We start from the raw sequence: 21,214 nt of genomic DNA, 5'->3' as shown, positions 1-21,214 counted from the left end.
TTTTTAATTTTTTAATGCTTATATTTTAAGTGGTTAACAAGTACCTGCATAATAGCCTCAATTTGCTCTTGGCCCGCAAAGCCTAAACCGTTTTACTCTCTGGCTCTTCACACCTTTCCAAAGGTCATTTTCTCAGTAGAGGTTCTCTTTCACTTGGGAAGCTCAGTTTGTTGTGACAACAAAAATGCCCCTGCAGAAGCAGTGCTCTGTGTGACCAGTCAATAGTACTTGCTCCTTCCTGCAGTCCTACCTTGGAATTTTAAGAGTCTGGGTCCTCTGTGTCAACATCTAGCTTCTTTCTCATACTATATCACATTTGGCTTTTGAAAAACGACTGATTTCTTTTTTATTTTTTTGTGGTACGCGGGCCTCTCACTGTTGTGGCCTCTCCCGTCGCGGAGCACAGGCTCCGGACGCGCAGGCTCAGCGGCCATGGCTGACAGGCCCAGCCACTCCGCGGCATGTGGGATCCTCCCGGACCGGGGCATGAACCCGTGTCCCCTGCATCGGCAGGCGGACTCCCAACCACTGCGCCACCAGGGAAGCCCTAATTTCTTTTAAATGTAAATATTGTATATGACATATTTTGAGAACTGAGCTGGCACTTTGATGTTTTATTAGATAATATCCAGCCGCCTGTGTCTTGTTATTCTCTGCAAAGGCTGGTGGAAGACACGCGTACACACCTTCTGCCCCTTCCTCAGATCCTGCCAGATGAGATAATTGTGGTATCTCCATCTCAGTAACTGCCCCAAATCATACAGCTAGTAAGTGGTGACGTATTCTTGAACATTTCCTGGAGGAAATGGAAAGCAGGCAGCGCACGGAAAGAGTCTAGAGACCACATTCTGGACACTGAAAGTTTATCCTCAATTATTTAGTCTACATGGGAAGAGGAGCTTTTCATAGAAGCGAGGGGAAATGTGTGCACTCCAGCTAGCGTTTAACTGGTTCCAGTTGCCCTAGTAGTTTTTGAATTTCTCCTCTAATATTCTGGACTTTTAGCAGAATGCAAGTACCTTGAAGCTGTGTACCATAGACCGATCCCGCGGGCATCTCACAAGGGCAGGTTCAGAATGGTGGCGGTAGGCTTTTGTCTTGTATTTTCCTTTTCGAGTCTTAGTTTATAGACTGTCAGCCCTGGAGGGTCCTGCATTTAGCTGATGCCCAGTGCTTAGCGTAGCGCCTTGCCATGGTGGGTACCCAGTTAACATTTATCGAATAAAGAGAAGGACTGTATGTTCGAGACTCATCACAGTGGGGTCGAGTGCCTGGGCTGGAATGCAGTTTTCTGTGTGGTATCTCACAGTTGCCCATTAACTCTGATTTTTGTCAGGCTCCGTGGCCTCTGTTCGTAATTTGTTACGGTGAGGGGCTTGTTAAGGTGTTCTAATAGGATCTTTTTGGATCTGTAATTATACAGTCAGTCTCTGATTCTTCTATGGGAAAATGTGCTGCTTCCTTCCCTACTCCGTTGAGCCCGTCTTCAGTGTCCTTGTCTGTCACCCATTCCCTCCTGTCTTTCATCTAGTTTTTCTAGTTTCCGGAATTGTCTCAAGAACTTCCGGATTGGAGGTGCACCCATTATGAACGCCTTCTCACATCCAGCTGACCATTTTGCAGCTTTCAGAATCAGTTTAGAAAGAGAGTTTAGTGCTAGGATCTGGTAAATCTACAGCTTTGACCCTGAAACCCTGGTTGTCCGGCCTGGGTGCAGGCGTCCTCCCAGCCTGCTTTGGTCCTTTATAAGGAAGGAAGCATTAAGCTATCCACTGTTTTCATTTTAGGAAGGCACTGTCTGCCTTGGTTTTGGGATCACAACCTTGGTAACCAAGCTCTTTTGGATCTAATCCTCCTTCCCAGCACTTAACCTCTTTGTGCCTCAGTTTTTCAGGCTATGAAATGGGCTAACAATATACCCAGCTCATAGGGTTACTCTGTGTAAGGTGCTGGCACCGTGCCTGGATTATAGTAAATGCTATGTAAGTGATTTGCTATTATTATTTACTGTTAACTGATCTTTGACCTCTTTGCTCCCATCACCGGGCTGCTCTCTTGTTCATCAAACATTACTGTGATCTGATTGTGCATCTTAGTGCCCTGTGACTTTCAGCTCTTCAAGGGCAAGAACCACGGTTTACCACTCTGTCCCTGTGCTTTGCACCATGTCTGGTTCATTCATATTTGTTGAACTTGACTGTGGGAGGTTAGAGAGATCTATTTAGGCTTTATTGACTTGAAGATGCTGCTGCTTTGTGCTTTATCAGCTGGTGAATGCACAGAGTGATAAGTGGGTGAAAGGGCATCAAAAAGGATGAAGTCTGTGGTTGCCCTTCTAAATCACTGCTGTTCTCTCTCCATTACCCTCATAGGAGAGTCAGTATTCAGATTTGTAAAGCAGATGGTCTATGGTAAGACAAGAGTGTGTGTGTATGTGTGAGTGTATGTGTATACACACACTGCATGAGTAGTTAACACATGGGAGTTAGGAGGGCAAAGTAATGTGTGAGGAAAATAGCGTGAACCATAGTCCTTGAATAAAATGAAGAGATGTAAGGGCCAGAGTTCTGTTTATCGGTAGGTTTTAGTCACTGAGAAAATCTCAGTAACTAGATGTCCAGAGAAGTGCTCCTAGAATAATGCTTTCATTTCCCCCCCTTAGGATTTGACGGGATCTGAACTCTATACCCAGGCAGCCAATCTCTTGCACCCTGTGGTCTATACCACGGCTGTCATTCTTCTCTTCTGCCTCTTAGTGGTCATCGTCAGTTACATATACCATCACAGGTAAGAAATAACACTTTGTGAATAGAGGTCTGTGGAGTTTATTTCACATTTAATTAGGATAAAACTGAGTTTAATACCATGCTATCCTTCCAAAGTAAGGACGATTACTTCAGAATACCTACAGGCCTTCTTCACTTCATGCAATTCAAGACATAAATAATTAGTGCCTGTGATGGTAAATTCATCTTCTACAGCACTCAGTCACTTTGCTGGGTTTGTACCTGGGAAAGAATATGGGAAGTCTGTGTTGGTGGCTGGGGGGTGGGGCATGGGGGGGAGATAAGGTGGAGCCTGGTTACCTGCAGATGTGTCTCCCAGAACCAGACTGTGGTATTATTTCTGTTTTATAAATTCTTGCCTGTTGTGATATTCTTTTTTATAGACAGCATTTAAGAATGTTTGTGGAATTTAAGTGTGGGATATGGTTTTTGTTAATTGGAGGCAAAGCTATAGAAATTTTTATTTTATGGTGAGAAATAATGAGCTGAAAGGATTTTCTAAGCAGAAATTCACTTTACAAGAGGTTTTGCTAGAATGTATTTTCCTCTTTAAGCAGGACATATGTGACATTTCTTGATATTTAGTTAAGAAACAAGGAGATTTTGATGTAAAAAAGAGAGACTTCAGCATTTCATTATGAAAGGCCAGGAAGAAATGCACTGGGCATTTAGACCATGTTATCCTAGTAAGTCAGGAAAAATAGAGCTTGGCACCTTGCAGAAATCTCTGGGAAGCAAACAAGTAATCCATCTGTCATAAGACATTGTAACTAACAAAAGCTCACATATTTCTTATTATGGAGATTTTGTTTAGCCTGTTTAGGATGTAGTAGTTCCATTTGACTTGTCTTTTTTACTGTACTGAAAAGTTAAATGTTAAGAAACTGTATTGAGTGATTTCTCAAACCCTGTGTGTGTGTGTGTGTGTGTGTGTGTGTGTGTGTTTGTGTGTGTGTGTGTGTGTCTGATAGTATGTTTTAATAAAGTGTTTAAACGTTTACATCTGGCCTGTTATGAGTTGGAAATGTTAACTTGAAGATGTCCAGCTTCAAGTATACTAACCTGGGTCTTATTTTTTCCCTTTTCTTTTAACAGTTTGATTAGAATCAGTCTCAAAGGCTGGCACATGCTTGTGAACTTATGCTTTCATATTTTTCTGACATGTGTGATCTTTGTGGGAGGAGTAACTCAAACCAGAAATGCCAGCGTCTGCCAAGCAGTAAGTCAAAGTAAAAAACTGAAATGAAAAAAATTTGCTATTAGAAATGTCATGTTTCATTAACTATAAAAGGAAAATTGTTTCTTTAAAGCTTTTTTCTTTAGCTAATTAAAGTCAAACTGTATGTCACTTAAACAGTTTACCAGTATACTTCAAATTCTGAATTATCGTTTCACAACTGAATATATGACTTATGGAGCTTGTCTTTTTGTCTTGGGGAATTTTGTGCTACTTGTCATGCCTGTTATAATGCCAAACATTTAATTAAAAAAATTTATAAAATCCTGACTATGATTGAAAGAGAAGTGACATTTTCCGACAGTAGGATTTTAAAAATTATTTTATCTATTTATGAAAATAGTAGGAATTAGAAAAAATTTTAACTGTAAGATGTAAAAATGAGAAACTTTTTACCTGTGGTACATATAAAGAATTTAAAAATATGGTCAACTCTTAATTTCAAATAAATTATTACATATGTAGCCTTAGTAAACAGTATTTTTGCAGTGTAAGTATAAAAAATCAAAACTAATATGTGAATAGGAAATACGTAAAATTTTATTTATTTGCATACTCTTTTCTATGTACATGATAGCAAGCAGTGTCACAGAGTATTGAGTTCAGACTACCTAGATTTGGATCTCAGCTCTCCTGTTTCCAGTGTTTCTATGGGCAATTTATTTAACTTTTTTTAATTGCAGAAAAGCACATAATGAGATCTACCCTCTTAACAAATTTTTAAGTGTGTAGTACAGTTATTAACTATAAGGACAATGTTGTACAGCAGATCTTTAGAACTTTTTCATCTTGCATGACTGAAATTATACCCACGGATCAGCAACCTTCAATTTCCCCCTCCCCTCAGCTCCTGGCAGCCACCGTTCTACTTCCTGTCTCTGTGAGCTTGACTATGTAAATACCCCATATAAGTGGAATGATGCAGTATTTTTCCTTCTGTGACTGCCTTATTTCATTTAGCATAATGTCCTCAAGGTTCATCCATGTTGTAGTATGCGACAGGATTTCCTTTTTTATGGCTGAGTAAATATTCCGTTGCATGTATACATCACATTTTCTTTATCGATAGACATTTAGATTGTTTCCAACTCTTGGATGTTGTGAGTAACACTGCAGTGAACATAGGAATACAATTATCTTTTCTAGATCCCGATTTCAATATGTAACATTTTTGTGTCTTCAGTTTTCTCACCTGTAAATTGGGAATAATAATCGAGTTGTTGTCAGATGATGTGATTATTTATATTAAAAAAGCTAAAATAATTTCCAGGTAAATTATTTGAAAAAAATAGGAAAGTTTAGCAAAAGTGAATGTAGTTTTTTTAAAATGTAGTTTAATGTACAAAATTTTGCTGCTAGTATGCAGAAATGCAACTATGGGAAAACAATGAGAAGGTATCATTTATATAGTATCAAAAAATATCAAGTACTTCGAAATAATAAAAAGTGTTCAAGATTTGCAGGTAAAAATTTATTATATATTAAAGAAGACCTAAATAAATGGAAAGATACATTAGGTCCAAGAATAGGAAGAATTAAAATCAGAAAGGTGGCAGTTCCTCCTAAATTAACCTATAGATAAGAGAATTTTTCATGAAACTCAATAAAATGGTCTTTGAATCTATATGAAAGTAAAGAAGAACCAAAGATAGCTAGGACACTTCTGGAAAATAGTAGAATAGGAAAACTTCTAATGATCCAAACTTTTGAGGCTGTTGTAGTTAAAACTGTAGTGTTTGGTGTAGGGATGGATAAATTGACCAACACAGAAGAGCAAGCTTGGAAGCAGACCCACGCAGAGCTTTGGTACAAGACAGCGGTTACTTGCCTCATCAGTTGGGTAAAGACAGACCACTGTACAGTTAAGGGAGCTGGGGAAATCCATCTGGAAAAAGATTAAAATGGCTCTATACTTCAAGCCATTTTTAAAAAGTCAACTTTGGGTAGATTAAAAACTTACATAAGTCCAAACCAAAGAGTGAACATTTATATTAGAAAATAGCATAATCCTTGGGATAAGGAGGGATTTCTTAAATATGACTAGAAAGGACATACATTGAACTAAATTAAAAATGAGATCTTTTTGAAAAATTAAGATTCCTAAGGAAAGTGAAAAGACAAGTTTCAAATTAGAAGAAACTATTCCCAATACATAACCACTGACAGAGCATTAGAATAAAAAAAATATATATATATGTTAAAAACTGTAATCAGTGAGAATGCCACACACGGCACTGTGGAAAAGTGGCGAGAATGACAGACAGCAGAGTAAACACAGGGCCAGGGTACGCCTGAAGAGATGTTCCATGGCATTGGTGGTCACGGAGATGCAAATTCAGATAGCTACCATACTATGCATTTTTCTGTCAGAAAAATTAAGCCTGACAATGCCAAGTATTGAAGAACATGTGGATCCACATGTTTTATTTATACATGGTGGGAATGTAAGCGGATGACTCCAGGAGGCTTTACCTTCTAAAGGTAAGCATTCACACACCCTGGACCTACAGTCCCACTCCTGGGCTCAGAGTGAGCTGACACACGTGGAACAGGCGTGTGCCTGTGAATATTCATAGCAGCACTCTACACAGTAGCAGAAACCTGGAAGCAACCCCAGTGTCGATCACTGAGAGGGTGAATGAATAAACGGTGATATTACACAAGAGTCAAAATTAATGAATTACAACAAGGCATAGCAGTGTGAGTCAATCTCAGGAATATAAGTGAAAAATTAAGTCCCGTAAGTGACATTCACCCTGCTATCTTTTTTTAAAATAAAGGTGAATGTAACTAAAATGAAACAGCACACTTTTAATGAAAATATATAAGTGCAACAAAACTGTATAAAAAAGGAAAGCAAAGGGATGATAAACACAGGATACAGGGTGATGATTACCTTGGGTGAAGGGGACCATATGGTTTGATACAGGTTTTTGTCAAGATCTTACTTTTTGTCTTATTGAAAGATTCTTGGACACCTATTATTAGCAATAGGTAATTAAATAACTAAATAAAGGCAGGCTATGCTTTTGTGCTTGGCCCAGTCATTAGGATGGTCATTAACCTAAGGCTGATGATTAATCCAATATTGTATTCATGAGATCCAATTGAAAGTATGTATGCGCGCGTGCGTGCGCGCACATAAGAATTGAGTGGATTAAATGACTCAGGAGTGCCTGGCATACAGTAAATGCTCAGTTAGACGCTATTACTACTATTGTTATTGATATAATTACCTCTTAGCAGTGCAGAATATTTCCCTGTTTCAGGCCATTACTATGCATCTGAAAACAAATTTGTTAGGGAGCCTATGAGAAGTTAGGTAACGGATCTCGGACCAACTTAATACATGTACAAAAAACAGTGCTTCTCTTTTCTCAGTCTTTCTCCCCTTCTTTACCTGGCCCACTCCCACTTACTTTGTAGGTCTCAGTTTACTGTCACTGTTTCAGAGATGCAGTCCCTCCACCCCCCTCCCCTCATTATCCTCTGGTGCTTATTAAAATTCCATGGTGCCTACAAAACTTTGTGACTGACTGTTGTTTACCTGTTTGTTGTCTCTGGACTCAGAGCTCTACAGGAGCAGGAATTATATTGATTCGATTCACCAGTGTTTATCCAAGAATCAGTGTAAGACCTGACGCATAGTAGGTGCTCAGCAGATATTGGATAAATGAACAAAAAAGGCCTCTGTTTGCTAATAGTAGAAATCATTCCACCTGGAGCTGTTTTGAGCATGAACAATTAGGAGTGTATTCAGCACACAATGGTAGTAATAGTCTCAGTTCTATCTAAAAATATTCATTGATTTCTTGGAATAGACAAATTTATTTCACTAAGGAAATGAACAGAAAGAGGCCATAGTAAAGATGACTGCCTTTCATCATCCTGAATGGTATTTTGTACCATTTCTAGAATGAAAAGGGCAGGAATTGCACTGAGTTATTAGAGTCTCAATAACAGATGTCTGTTAGTTAAGGATTTACCCAGAAAAGCTAGGGTGGGGGATGGACAGGTTTTATATGTTGTTTTCTTCTGTTCTTTTTTTTCTTTTTAACAGTGTTCTTTCCTTCCTCTGTGAAAGACATAACATCATTCTTGTTATTTTTGACCCAGACATGACTTACTTCACTTTGTTATTCTAATACTTAATTCAGTTAGTAGCCAGCTGTGTCTGCCAGAACAGCCCGTATGACTAGTTGCCTAACCTTAGTAGGGGCTTCATGTTTCTTGGGCTCTTCTTCCACCTCTAAAACTGAACCCTAAAGTGTCCACCTTTCACAGGCAGTTTTTGTATGTGCACATGATCGGTGTAGATTTGGCTTCTCTCCGTTTCAGAGCTCACGTATTTTATGAACAGTGTGGACAGGTTCTAATACAGGTTCCTCCCCGAAGTGATTGGTTGAGGTTATTAAATGCCCCACCGGCCAGGTACTTCCCCCTCTGCTGCTTTTGTCATCCGTTCTGGGTGGTGCCGTGGACACATTCTATAGCCTTGAACTCTCTTTTTGCAAGAGGATCCAAAGGAGAACGGAGAAGCTGAGTGATAGAGTAGAAGGGACTGTTGACTCAAGGTGGGAAAGGATCTGGGTTCTGGGTCGTGCCGGGCTGCCGAATAACTGCTTGAGCGTTAATTTTCCGGTCCTTGGTTTCCTTAGCTCTGCAGTGAAAGGATTTGGCTGGATCTTATTTAAGTTACCTTGTTGCTCTACCACTTCATGATTTAATCTATTAAATATCGTGCCAGCTGACCTTCTCAGGTGTTCTCTGATGTCTTTTATCCAGAGGACCGCTGCAGTGGCATGTGAGATGCATTGGGAAAGATTCAACCCGTAGGATATTAAGAGCTTTCTACTTGCCAACTACTGCAAGTTTGTCATCTTAAATTTCATATTAACCCTAGGAAGTATTTCTTACTCACAGATTTTATTAGTACAGAAATTGAGTCTTAGAGAATTGAAAAAACTTGCCCCAAGTCACTAGGGCCTTTGGGTGGCAGAGGCCTGATTCAGACGACAGTCTCTTTGACTCTGTGTGTCCTGTCCCCCACCCCACCCCAATAACTGTGCTTGCCTGTTTAGAGAGGACCCGCAGAGTAGAGGGGTCTACTATGAGTTGCAGCCCTGCCACTGACCATGTGACCTCCGGTGGATGATTTAACTTCTTTCAGCCTCAGCCTCCTTGTCTGTAATGCTAAATGAATGGGGATGCTAAGAGGATGAAATAGAAGCATGCACAAAATTGTCTGATACACTTTGGGATACATAGCAGGCGTTCAAAAGTGGAAGCTCTTAATTTTTATATATATTCATATCTGACTATTAAAGATCAGTTTTTGCACACTTGGCTGTGCATGCTGTATGATTGCAGTTTTATTGGTGGTTAAAAGTCCAATTGTTACAATGTCTGGTCTCTGGTATGTGAGCAGTTTATGGTTAGGTAACGAGTATATAAAGTGCGACTGTTCAGGATGAGTATTTTGTATCCATTTTGCAACTTTGGTTATTGTCGTCCCTGAGGTAAGGTGACTTTCTTCAGTTCTAATCTGTTGCATTTAATGAATTGTCTACATGCCCTAATGAATTAGATTGTTTATTTCCAAACTGGTTACAGATTTCCCACATGTATTTCTTGTTTATTTGGAAGAAATTGTGACAGTGAGGTTATATGTCAAGTATAGCCCAAGTGTCTGATGGAGAATAAAATAGGAAGCACCTCCCTCCTTTCAAAAGACAGGAACACCCTCTCTGCTAGTTCTCAGTGCCTGCTACTTTATTCCGGTTCTTGTGGAATATTCGGTGATTTGCTTATGTGACTGTTAGCAGGTGACATCAGACTCCTGAAATTCCACTATTGGTAATAATTGTTTAACTAGAAGACTTCAGTATCTTTCAGGTGTGCAAACTTCTTCTGCATGTTTTGAAATGCCATAAGAAACACTTCAAAATCTAAAGGTTGAGTTTTACCTCTTAGATCTAAAACAAGAAAATTCTCCATCTTGCACCTCCGTTGAAAGTATTTTTAACTTCTGTTTTTAAACTTATTTACAGCCCTGTCTCATTCTTTTGACCTCTGTGTCAGAGAAAACTAGCAACAGTAGAGTATACCATTTTGAGTCAATATCAGTGATTTGTTTTGAATGTTTGGTTTCTATGCACCAAATCCAAGGATACTATTTTTATTTACAATATTTCGTGTGACTCCAGGTAGCTCAAAGGGTTATTTTATGCTATTTGTTCCACTTATATCTGTAAATTTTGCTTTTATAGTGCAGTCAGTAAAACTAACGAGAACCAAGGAGCCACTTTTCTTCTTAATAAGAAGATACTCTGACCGCTTTGGTTTGGCCGGGCTGGATCCACCCTCCTAGCCCTTCCAGTCATTAAGAGGACAGTGACCACCCTAGTATCTTGCCCTGCAAAATAATACCTGAGCTTTTATGTCACCATGTTTAACTGCAGATCGGTTCTCATTAAAATGAGCCTTAGGCAGCAGTCTAAATGCTTCTGTTACTGACCTAGGTTTGATAATGTCAATCAGTTTGATTTTCTTGAAATTGGAGAGCCATCCTTTAAAAGCAAATTTTTTTTCCCCTTGGAGCTTTTCATTAATAGGATTTTACCTGTAATCATTGTGTAAGAAGAAAGAATCAAAAAGATAGTAAGTAGTTAGATAAGAAAGCTGAACTATGTCCTTTCTGCTCCAATGACCCACGTACTTATTTTTTTAAAAACAGATTTTAAACCTCTCTTAGCCCCATACATATCTTCATCTAGAATTTTATCTTTAACTGGTGTTGCTTCAAACACAGGTTACATGATAAACATGCCCCTCATCACCCCTCTGGGAAGAAACTTGGTGTCATTTACATATATTTCAATTATCCATCATTTATCAAGCACTTATTATGTCTCAGGTCTTGTGCCCATTCAGTCCCTACAAAATCCCTAGAGATGGTTATTGCTAATCCTTCCACTGTTCAAATGAGAAACATTAATTTCAGTAAGGTTGACATTATTTTCTTAAAACCATACTCCTAATAAGTAATAATAAAAATATTGCCGTATTTTTAATTGCTTATCAGGGACCAGGCGATGTGCTAAATGTTTTATATAGACTGTCTTTTTCAAAGCCTCATGGTAGTTTTATATTCTCAGTTTACAGATGAGGAAAACAATGCTTGAAATGTTATGCAAGCTTGCTAAGGTGTCATAAGGGGTTGATTCTTGTTTTAAAACCAGGCAAACTTGTTGATTTCAGAGCTCACTCACTTAAAATAATCAATCTGTTATATTGCTCACTTACCATTTTGATATATAAAAGCTCTGAATTAGAACTACTCAGGTCTCTGACTCTGTGTGCTGTGACTTCCACCCTCTAGTTACCCTTGACTTCTATATCCCTCCTTAAAATGGGCTTTGGGAACTCAACTCTAATCTATAACATAGCATCTATGAGTAACATGTCTTTGGCTTATTGTCCAGGAGTGAATTCCGTGATACATTTAGAGTCATCTTGGGTATAAGTTGTAGTCTGTGGGCCTCCTAGGTCCAGCTGTTGATTTGATCCTCTTATACATCTGTTAGAGTGCTTTCTTTGTTTTATCAGCAGGTGAAGGAATTGATCATTAGAATACACCTTCATACTGTTTTTGAGTCAGATTTTCAAAAGTAACTTACCAATCTTTTTGATAAAGTTTACTGGCAGCTACTGTACTTTATGATTGTAAAGGGGGATTTTGTTTGTTTTAGTTCATGTATTCTTCAATCTTCTTTCTAGGTTGGAATAATTCTTCATTATTCCACCCTTGCTACAGTTCTCTGGGTGGGAGTGACAGCTCGAAATATCTACAAACAAGTCACTAGAAAAGCTAAAAGATGCCAGGATCCTGATGAGCTGCCACCTCCACCAAGACCAATGCTCAGGTATCTAATATCTTGTGTACTGTTTTATGTTAAATGTCCATTACATCTTAAATTTAATGAAGCATGGTCATAACAGAAAATTGCTCAGTGAATTTTGGAAAGTAAAAAAAATGGACTTGTAAGTAGCCTTGCAACTGGGAGTGCTTTGTGAAGTTATGTATCCTCTCTATGCCTTTCTGTCTCATACAAAGTGGGAATGATTCTCCTTCACAGAGTTGTTGTGAGGAATAAGTGACTGACTTTGTAAAGCACTTAAGATGGTACTGGCCACAGAGTAAGCTCTGTGAAAATATGAGCTGTTTCTATTTCCTTGAGGTCATGGGATAGATTTTAACCTAGTCAAGTACATATCCATGTGGTTATTCTCTACAAAAGACAAGACAGTTTTGGGGTCATGCTGTTCCTACCATTACAATCTGAATCTGTTGTCAATGGATTCTTGTGCTGGATGAGTAGAAGTCAGTCGATCAGTGTCTCTGAGTGTGTTGAATGCTGGATGTGTACCTTGCCCTGGGCCAGGGACTGAAGGAAAACCTCCTGCCCTTGAGGGGTTTACAGTCTGAGGAGACAATCTGAAAGAAGAACCCGCTGCAGCTGTGTAAGAGCTGGAGTGGAGATGTGTTATTTGAAAGTATCAACAAAGGAGCCATTAATTCTGCGGGGGGATGGTAGGCTATTAGGAGTTGCTTGACCACCGGCACAAGGGATGGAGGTTGCACTACAGATACAGGATCCCGTGGCGAGCTGAGCAAATTTGAGCAGTGCAGTTTGGCTGAGGCAGGAACCTAGGGTGTACAGTGTACAGTAGTGGGATTCAGAGTGAAAACTGCGTTTCAGTCCTTGGTGGGGGGCCAGGTTAAAATGTGGGCTATACATTGGAATGCTGGAGGGTAGGGGGCATATATAAATAATTCCACTGAGGTCATTCGGGGGTCCCCGTGAGGACTGCAGCTAGAACAGTGGCATGGAGATTAGAGAGGATACGTGTTCAGACACCTGAGGCAGTTTCTCCAGGATTGCTGGCCAGCTGGATTTGAGGGTGTGTGCCAGGATTCGAAGGTGGCTGCAGAGTGTGTACTCCAGTTCGCTAAGGCCCCTCTGCAGATGGTGCGTCCATCAACTGAGAAAATCATAGAGGAAAAGCAGATGCGGGAACTCCGGGAGGGTAAGCACAGGGAAGGTGGGCTCACCAGTACTCTGTCGTGGAAAGTTTACATTTTGGGAGTCTGGCGCTCAGCAGAGAAATCGAGCTACGTGTACTCTGGACAGGACAGGAGATGTTTTCACGTGTATTCGTTGAAGCACTGATAACGAGCAACCTCTCCTAGAGAAAAGTTAGTTAAGAATGATCCCTGGACCGTATCAGTGGGCCATAGCAGATAAAGGGAAGAATTGAAAGAAAACATTGAAGATTCGGGGGAGAGCGGTTCCATGGGTGGGAAGGGGCAGCAGGAGTGCTGGGCCATGGTCAGATTGCAGGATGTGATTTGACACCCCTGTCAGTGGTATTAAAGGAACTGAGGGATGGCGTTTGGCTAAGAGATAGGAATCCTACCTATCCTCATGCAGCTTTCTGTTAGGTTTCTGTTAGGTTTCCTTTCTGTTAGGTGATTAAAAACAAAAAGGCGGCTTGGGCTGCAAAGCCTGTGCAGTCCCTAGTGACCTGCAGGTACCCCCTTTGCTTTAGACACTGCAGGCGCACCCTTTAGGATGCTCTCCTTCCCCCATGTCCCTGAGCTTAAAGAAACCCCAGCATTGCGGCTACCTGGAAGGTGGATGTGGGGCTTGCCTTGAGTCTGCTGGCCTCAGAGAGGGCGGTTTCAGTAGCATGGTAGGTGGAAGCAGCCTCATCTCACAATAAGGTGACAAAGGTGAGGCACTTGGTGCTATTGTTTCCAGGGGTTTGTCACCAAAGGGAGCAAGAAAGAAGGTGCTGGTTGAAGGAAAGTTTTAGAAGATAGGGAAAACGTGAATAGACTTATAGGCTGGAAGGAATATGCCGTGGAGAAGAAGATTTACAGCTGCAAAATAAGGGTTATTTGGTAACAGGCAGTCCCAGAGTCGGGTGGGGAAGGAGTGGCAGAGAGGAATGTGGAGCCCGAGATAAATTTGGGTGAACTAATGCCTTCTTTTCAGGTAAGAAGCAGCTATGAATTAGCATAGCAGGAAGAAGGGCAGGGCCACGGACGTTGGCCTGCCTCTAATCTGTGAAATTAGAAGACAGGGTTATAGTTTTATAGGGTAATTAGCTGTCTTTTTCAGCAATGATATCATATTGAAGGATTTTAGTACCTGTGAGCATGACTAAGAAAAAATGTATGGAAAATGTGTTACGAATATTGCCTTTATCCAGCCAGTTAGCATTTGGACTGTGTCTTTGAACCTGGCAAATACAGAATTAAGATTGGCTGTACCCAGGGGTAGCTAGCCGGGGTAGGACGTTCCCTGTTCTCCTTTCAGAGAACTCAAAGAAGCTGTACCTCCCCGCAAAAAGTTGTTCTTCATAGGACCAGCCACTCTGTCTCCCTCATTTCTTCCTGCACCAGCTAGTCTGTGGGCAAGGGGTCAGGAAGGGCCTGAGTGCTGTAGGACGTTGCTGGGATCCAGGTATCTTTCTTGTCCCAATCTCAGCTGACTGAAGATAAGCACACACCGCAGTAGAACATCCTGGAATATGCAGGTTTAGCTGGACATTAATAAATAAATAACGTCATTACATATTTAGTCTGACCTGTGGCGCAGTAAGATCTTAAAGTCCATTATGTAGTGGACTAACTTTCTGCTTCATCAGCTGAATCTAAAAGAAGCCCCATTCCCCCAAAAGAAAAAAGTATAAACTGAAGCTCTACCTGTAGTAGCTTACTGTTACTTTGCCTGTCCACAGGGTGGCAGGAGCTGATCAGCTTTCCTTAACTCAGAAACCTTATACGCTTTTTTAAAAGAAAGAAATCCAAAGTAAATAAGAACTTTAAAAAATGTTAGTGTTAACAAAGCAGGCTTTAAGTGTTAACCTTCAATGCATTATTGGACTAGTGATGAATCTTTAAGGAATAACTTCTGCAGTACTGAGATACTGTGAGGTATCCACCTTAATGAATTGGATTGATGTGCTCTTATTTCCATCACTGCCCTTTCTAGGTTTTACCTGATCGGTGGCGGTATACCCGTGATAGTTTGTGGCATAACAGCGGCGGCAAACATCAAGAATTACGGTAGTCGGCCAAACGCGCCCTAGTGAGTATTTAGTGTCCTCTGCGTACCTGAGTCGATTGCTTCTCTTCTGTTTCCGAAGCACTAAAGTTTACTGCAGTTTCTTACACGGTGTGTTGACATGTGTAGCATCTGAGCTGGTTCCCCATTTTCTTTCCTAGCTGCTGGATGGCATGGGAACCCTCCTTGGGAGCCTTCTACGGGCCTGCCAGCTTCATCACTTTTGTAAACTGTATGTACTTTCTAAGCATATTTATTCAGTTGAAAAGACATCCTGAGCGCAAATACGAGCTGAAGGAACCCAGTGAGGAGCAGCAGAGGCTGGCAGCCAATGAAAATGGCGAAGTAAATCATCAGGATTCCCTGTCTGTCTCCCTCATCTCGACATCAGCCCTGGAAAATGAGCATACTTTCCACTCTCAGCTTTTGGGAGCCAGCCTTACCTTGCTCTTATATGTCGCTTTGTGGATGTTTGGGGCCTTGGCTGTTTCTTTGTATTACCCTTTAGACTTGGTTTTTAGCTTCTTTTTCGGAGCCACGTGTTTGAGCCTCAGTGCATTCATCGTGGTTCACCATTGTGTCAACAGGGAGGACGTCCGGCTCGCATGGATCATGACTTGCTGTCCGGGCCGGAGCGCGTACTCGGTCCAGGTCAATGTGCAGCCCCCCAGCTCCAGTGGGCCGAGCGGGGAGGCCCCCAAGTGCACCAACAGCAGCACAGAATCTTCATGCACAAACAAGAGTGCCTCGAGCTTCAAAAACTCCTCCCAGGGCTGCAAATTAACAAACTTGCAGGCTGCTGCAGCTCAGTGCCATGCCAACTCTCTACCTTTGAACGCCACGCCTCAGCTTGACAATAGTCTGACGGAGCATTCGATGGACAATGATATTAAAATGCATGTGGCGCCTTTAGAAGTTCCGTTTCGAACAAACGTACACCCAAGCCGCCATCATAAAAACAGAAGTAAAGGGCACCGGGCCAGCAGACTCACAGTCCTAAGAGAATATGCGTATGACGTCCCCACGAGCGTGGAAGGCAGCGTGCAGAATGGCCTGTCGAAAAGCCGGCCGGGCAGTAATGAAGGACACTCTCGGAGTCGAAGGGCTTACTTAGCCTACAGAGAGAGACAGTACAACCCGCCTCAACAAGATAGCAGTGATGCTTGTAGCACACTTCCCAAAAGCAGCAGGAATTTTGAAAAGCCTGTTTCAACTAGTAGTAAAAAAGATGCATTAAGGAAGCCAACTGTAGTTGAACTTGAAAGTCAGCAGAAGTCTTACGGCCTCAACTTAGCCATTCAGAACGGACCAATCAAAAGCACTGGGCAGGATGGACCCTTGCTGGGTATGGATAGCACTGGCAATGTGAGGACTGGATTATGGAAACACGAAACTACTGTGTAGCATTGGTGGGCTTCCTGGGCAGAAATCCACATAAACTGTGATACTCAAATTCCTTTAAGCTATGAACATGTAAAAACCGACTGTTTACAGCCACCTTAGGGATTCAAAAGAATTTTGAATAAACTTCTAAGTTTTGTATTTTATGTATTTTATATCCCCCACGTGTTGCTTTTTTATGAATTTTGAAAAAAAAAAAAAAAACCCTCTTAAAAAAAAACAACCCTCTAAAAGCCCTCTGGTGGCTTGTTTTAGTTGTCAGAGCACCAGCAGGACATTTTGAGAATCTGAAATGTAATTTTCTTGGGATCTGTAATATCTACTTAACATTTCAGGCTTGTATGTAATACAATAAATAGGTGTTTGTCATTGTGTCAATCTTATATTTTTACATTTTAGGAGCATTTAGTGCTATTTTAATGAAGTTTGTGCATTGGGATAGTTTAATGAGAATTATACACGTATCAGTTATCAGATTTTTACATGATTAGCTCCACTGATGGCATATAAATCAAAGAGCTTTTGGATTGTTGTATTTTATAAATACAGTTTTTTATATGCTACAAGTTTTTTTTTTTAAATCTCACAGAATTTTTTTTGAAAACGGAGATGCCTAAAAAGCTTTTCCTAAATTACATTACTTTTGCCCATCTTATTAATACTATTTTTGATATTTTTGTGGCTTTTCAGTGGTTTATATTTGGTTTTCCTATTCATTCTTTTTTTTCCCCAGCGCATGTTATTTCTTTTTAATTGAAATATAATTGACTTATTATATTAGTTTCAGGTGTACCACATAGTGATTTGATATTTTTATACATTATGAAGATAGCAATCACCACGGTAAGTCTAGTTACCATCCGTCATTATACAAAGTTCTTAAAATATTGTTGACTCTATTCCCTATGCTGTATGTCGCATCCCCACGACTTAATTATTTTATAACTGGAAGTTTGCCTCTTCATCCCCTTCCCATATATGAACGTAAATGAAAAGGTGTCATACAAGGTTCACGTTCACTTACTTTGGATTCTTCAATATTGGCTCCTATCTGTTGGCTGTTACTTTGTTCTTAAACAGATAAAGTTCCTCAGGTTCATGCTAAAGTTCTAATTTTTAAATTCCTCTCTAAGGGCAAACACAGGTCTGATGCAAAAGTTATCGTTGGTCAGTGATGCACTGCAGTCCTTATCTATCTCCTGTCTCCAGGCTCACTGGGGTCCTTTCCGGGAAGGTTAGATCGGGTCTGCCCTGGCTCCTTTGTGCATTCACTTCTCTCCGATATGCAAGTCAACACCTGAAAAGATTGGCACAGCTTAGATCTGTTTTTGGCAATAGTCTCAAGGTTTGAATCAGATCAGATTCAAAATATATATCCAAGAAATGCTAAAGTCAAGCTTGATAAACCTCAAAATCCGAGCAATTTATTGCTTACTCAGAGTAATTCTCAGAGATGATACCAGGTGATCACGCATTATAGTGTTAAGTGTTCATTTTGCATTGGGTTACTGCATTAGAAATTATTTTGCTTCGCAATAATAAAACTGGTGGTTCTATTTAAGCCTTTTGTTAGGTGTTGTTTTAAAGGCATTCTTTTTGATGGAGGAAACAAGGCAATTAAGTAGATAGATCTGGCACCTGTACATTTAACTACCGCCTAGCCTAGGGTCTCCAGGTAAGTTGATATATATGTGCAGGATGATGTTTAGAAATGACCAAGACAAACTAATAAGGAATGGAGTAAATAATTCTTTTTTTAAATTGTTATTGTTATTTAAATTTTTCTCTGTTATTTTTCAGTATATCACTCCAACGTTTAATCTGTTTATTTGACCCGTAGGTCAAATAGAAAAAGAACTTTGTTCTTCTGCTTTTTCCTACTTCCACAGGAAATGAGGGCTTTCCCTTCTTGGAAATGTTCACCCTTCAGTAAGCATTTATTAATTTAAACAGAGCTTCTTGTAGGTAACAGAAGGAAGAGAAGCCTGGGACTGGTAGAGTTGGGGACTGGAAAGAAATCAAATATTTGGAATAAAATGAAGATTCCACTAAAAATATTCAGAGTGTTTTGATACACAAAGCATAGTTGATGAGTGATGACTTGATGCATTATATTCTTAGTATTTGAATTGAAATTTCATGTTTGTGAATAAGAAGTGAATAAAACATTGCATCCTTCCTATATTTGTCTTTTATAATCTATGGCTTGTTGCTAGTTGAGGTTTCTCTGTTTTTCATAGAATCATAAACTCTTAAGGTATGCTTCAGTTGTCTTAAAAATTGGCTCATTCATTTTCCTCATTTTAAATTTTCAGCAACTGAGGCTCAAAGAGTTTCTTACCTGCTGAAGTACCAGCAGGTTATGCCACATCCGGGACCAGGTCCATGTTCTCTGATGCCACGTCCGCTGTGCTTTGATTGCTTCTCTGAAGGCAAGCACCTGTGCTCTTCACAGTGTCTATTATCTGTAATTTTACTAAACTTTCTCATCCTGGTTATTTTGAGTTTTGTTTTAAATTTCATTTATTTATTTATTTTTGGCCGTGTTGGGTCTTTGTTGCTGCACGTGGGCTTTCTCCAGTTGCGGAGATCAGAGGCCACTTTTTGTTGAGTGTGCCAGCCTCCCATTGCGGTGGCTTCTCTCGTTGCGGAGCCAGGGCTCTAGGCGCTCAGGCTTCAGCAGTTGTGGCACGTGGGCTCAGTGGTTGTGGTACGTGGCCTCCAGAGAGCAGGCTCAGTAGTTGTGGTGCATGGGTCCAGTTGCTCCGCGGCATGTGGGATCTTCCCAGACCAGGGATCCAACCCGTGTTCGCTGCATTGGCAGGCGGACTCCTAACCACTGTGCCACCAGGGAAGTCCCTATTTTGAGTTTTAATTTCATAATGAGGTATAATTGGTTGTATCTACTTAAGGAAACACACATGATTTATTCCATGAAAGTTTTTCTTTAAATCAAGCTGTTATATACTATGTAATGTGTGTAATATGCACACTTTATACGTATATAATGATGTTATATACTAATCTATTTTTAGGTAACAATTAGAAATTAGGTTTGTGTATGAGTATTTTTTGTGATTTATATACATGTGTAAAAGTATGTTAATATTTCAGGTTGTAAATAGGTGGCAACTAATTTCTAAATCTCAGGCTGTTTTGCACGTGTAACTTAATGTAACTCCATGTTCACTATTTATATAAATAGGTATAATATAAACAGATGGCAATTTATGTGTAGATGCTAAGGTTTAGATTGTGTTTATTATTGAGAAGTAACAATGTTAAAACATTTAGGCCTGTGTATTTCAGGCATTGAGTTCAAATACCCAAACTGAAGTTGGTTGAGACCATAAAAAAAGAGGAAGTAAAAAAATTAACTGAATGAGGGCTTCCCTGGTGGCGCAGTGGTTGAGAGTCCGCCTGCCGATGCAGGGGACACGGGTTCGTGCCCCGGTTCAGGAGGATCCCACATGCTGTGGAGCAGCTGGGCCCGTGAGCCATGGCCGCTGAGCCTGCGCATCCGGAGCCTGTGCTCCGCAACAGGAGAGGCCACAACAGTGAGAGGCCCGCATACCGCAAAAAAAAAAAAAAAAAAAAAAAAATTAACTGAATACATTTGATGCAGGAATTAAACTAAATCATCAAGTTAAGTGTTGCATACAACAGCAATCCGAAATTTAAAACAAACGTTAATTTTGTTTTTCCTTTCACATTCCCAGAATCATTCAATTACTTTAATATTCACTTCAGTGCTCTTAGCTAAGAAATGATTTGATTATTTATAACTACTTATATTTCCCGAACTTAAGTCATTTTATCACTTACGCCAATTTTGCTGTACTTTCCCTAAATTTATATTAATACTGTCACATGGATCAACTCACTTTTTTTCCCACTGAAATATAAGTAATAATAAAACCAATAGATTTATTTGTATAAATAAAGCAAACTCCTCAAGGAGAAATTTGTAACTTTATAAATTTGTCAGTAATAAAAATCTTTGTATGTTGCTTGGTTTTAGACAAAGATGAAATAGCAATCAATAAGATTTTTTTTAAGTTTTGGTATTAATTGAATTTTCTTCCCAACCTACCTATGGGTCTCCAGTCTAGAACCATGTCTTATATTGGCCATTAGAGGCTCATAGCCAGTGGTAATACTGGAATACTGGAGGCATCAATTGAGAAACACAAGTTGAGTATTAATTATTGTAGGTTAATGAGTCCTGTCTTTCTACCTTCCCTGGCGTACCCAGCTCTGTGTGGGATGAAGTCTCAGGCAGCCTCTGGTCATAGCTTTTTTTCAGCATCTTTTCACCATGGATGTCACCGATTCATAGGTGGATACTGAGTGTGAACTTACAGGACCATAATATTAATATTAAGGAACCCCCATTTATATAGTCAGCAATGGACCACTACCTTTGCTTATAGAGTTGGATGCTTAGAATTAGCTTAGAACTTGTTTAACAAAGTTTTGCTTCATTCTGTTTGAAACATGTACTGTCCTTCTGTGTCATGTATTTAAAATGGTAGAAGGAAAAAGAGTTAAATTCCATTGTATGCTGCTGCCATCTAGTTTGAGCCTATCTGATGAAGGCTTTTGTTTACAAGACTTTTCTAAGTATATTCAAAAAGTTCAAAATATTTTCAGAG

General features: G+C 40.0%; 1 protein-coding gene across 2 annotated transcripts in view; it reads left to right on the top strand.

Annotated features, from left to right (window-relative positions):
* ADGRA3 (adhesion G protein-coupled receptor A3) overlaps positions 1-16,931 on the top strand; it is a 118,754-nt gene extending 101,823 nt beyond the window's left edge. For both annotated transcript variants that reach the window (XM_067735642.1, XM_067735643.1), the window contains 5 exons: positions 2,663-2,787; positions 3,882-4,005; positions 11,803-11,948; positions 15,087-15,182; positions 15,320-16,931. In XM_067735642.1, the coding sequence (XP_067591743.1) occupies positions 2,663-2,787; positions 3,882-4,005; positions 11,803-11,948; positions 15,087-15,182; positions 15,320-16,562 (1,734 nt within the window). In that variant the 3' untranslated portion in view covers positions 16,563-16,931. The remainder of the gene's footprint in view (positions 1-2,662; positions 2,788-3,881; positions 4,006-11,802; positions 11,949-15,086; positions 15,183-15,319) is intronic.
* The last annotated feature ends 4,283 nt before the right edge of the window (positions 16,932-21,214 follow it).

The sequence above is a fragment of the Pseudorca crassidens genome, chromosome 4 (assembly GCF_039906515.1).
Source record: "Pseudorca crassidens isolate mPseCra1 chromosome 4, mPseCra1.hap1, whole genome shotgun sequence".
NCBI classification, from domain to species: domain Eukaryota; kingdom Metazoa; phylum Chordata; class Mammalia; order Artiodactyla; family Delphinidae; genus Pseudorca; species Pseudorca crassidens.
Note: the sequence above shows the minus strand (reverse complement) of the source record. Positions and strands in the feature narration are given on the sequence as shown.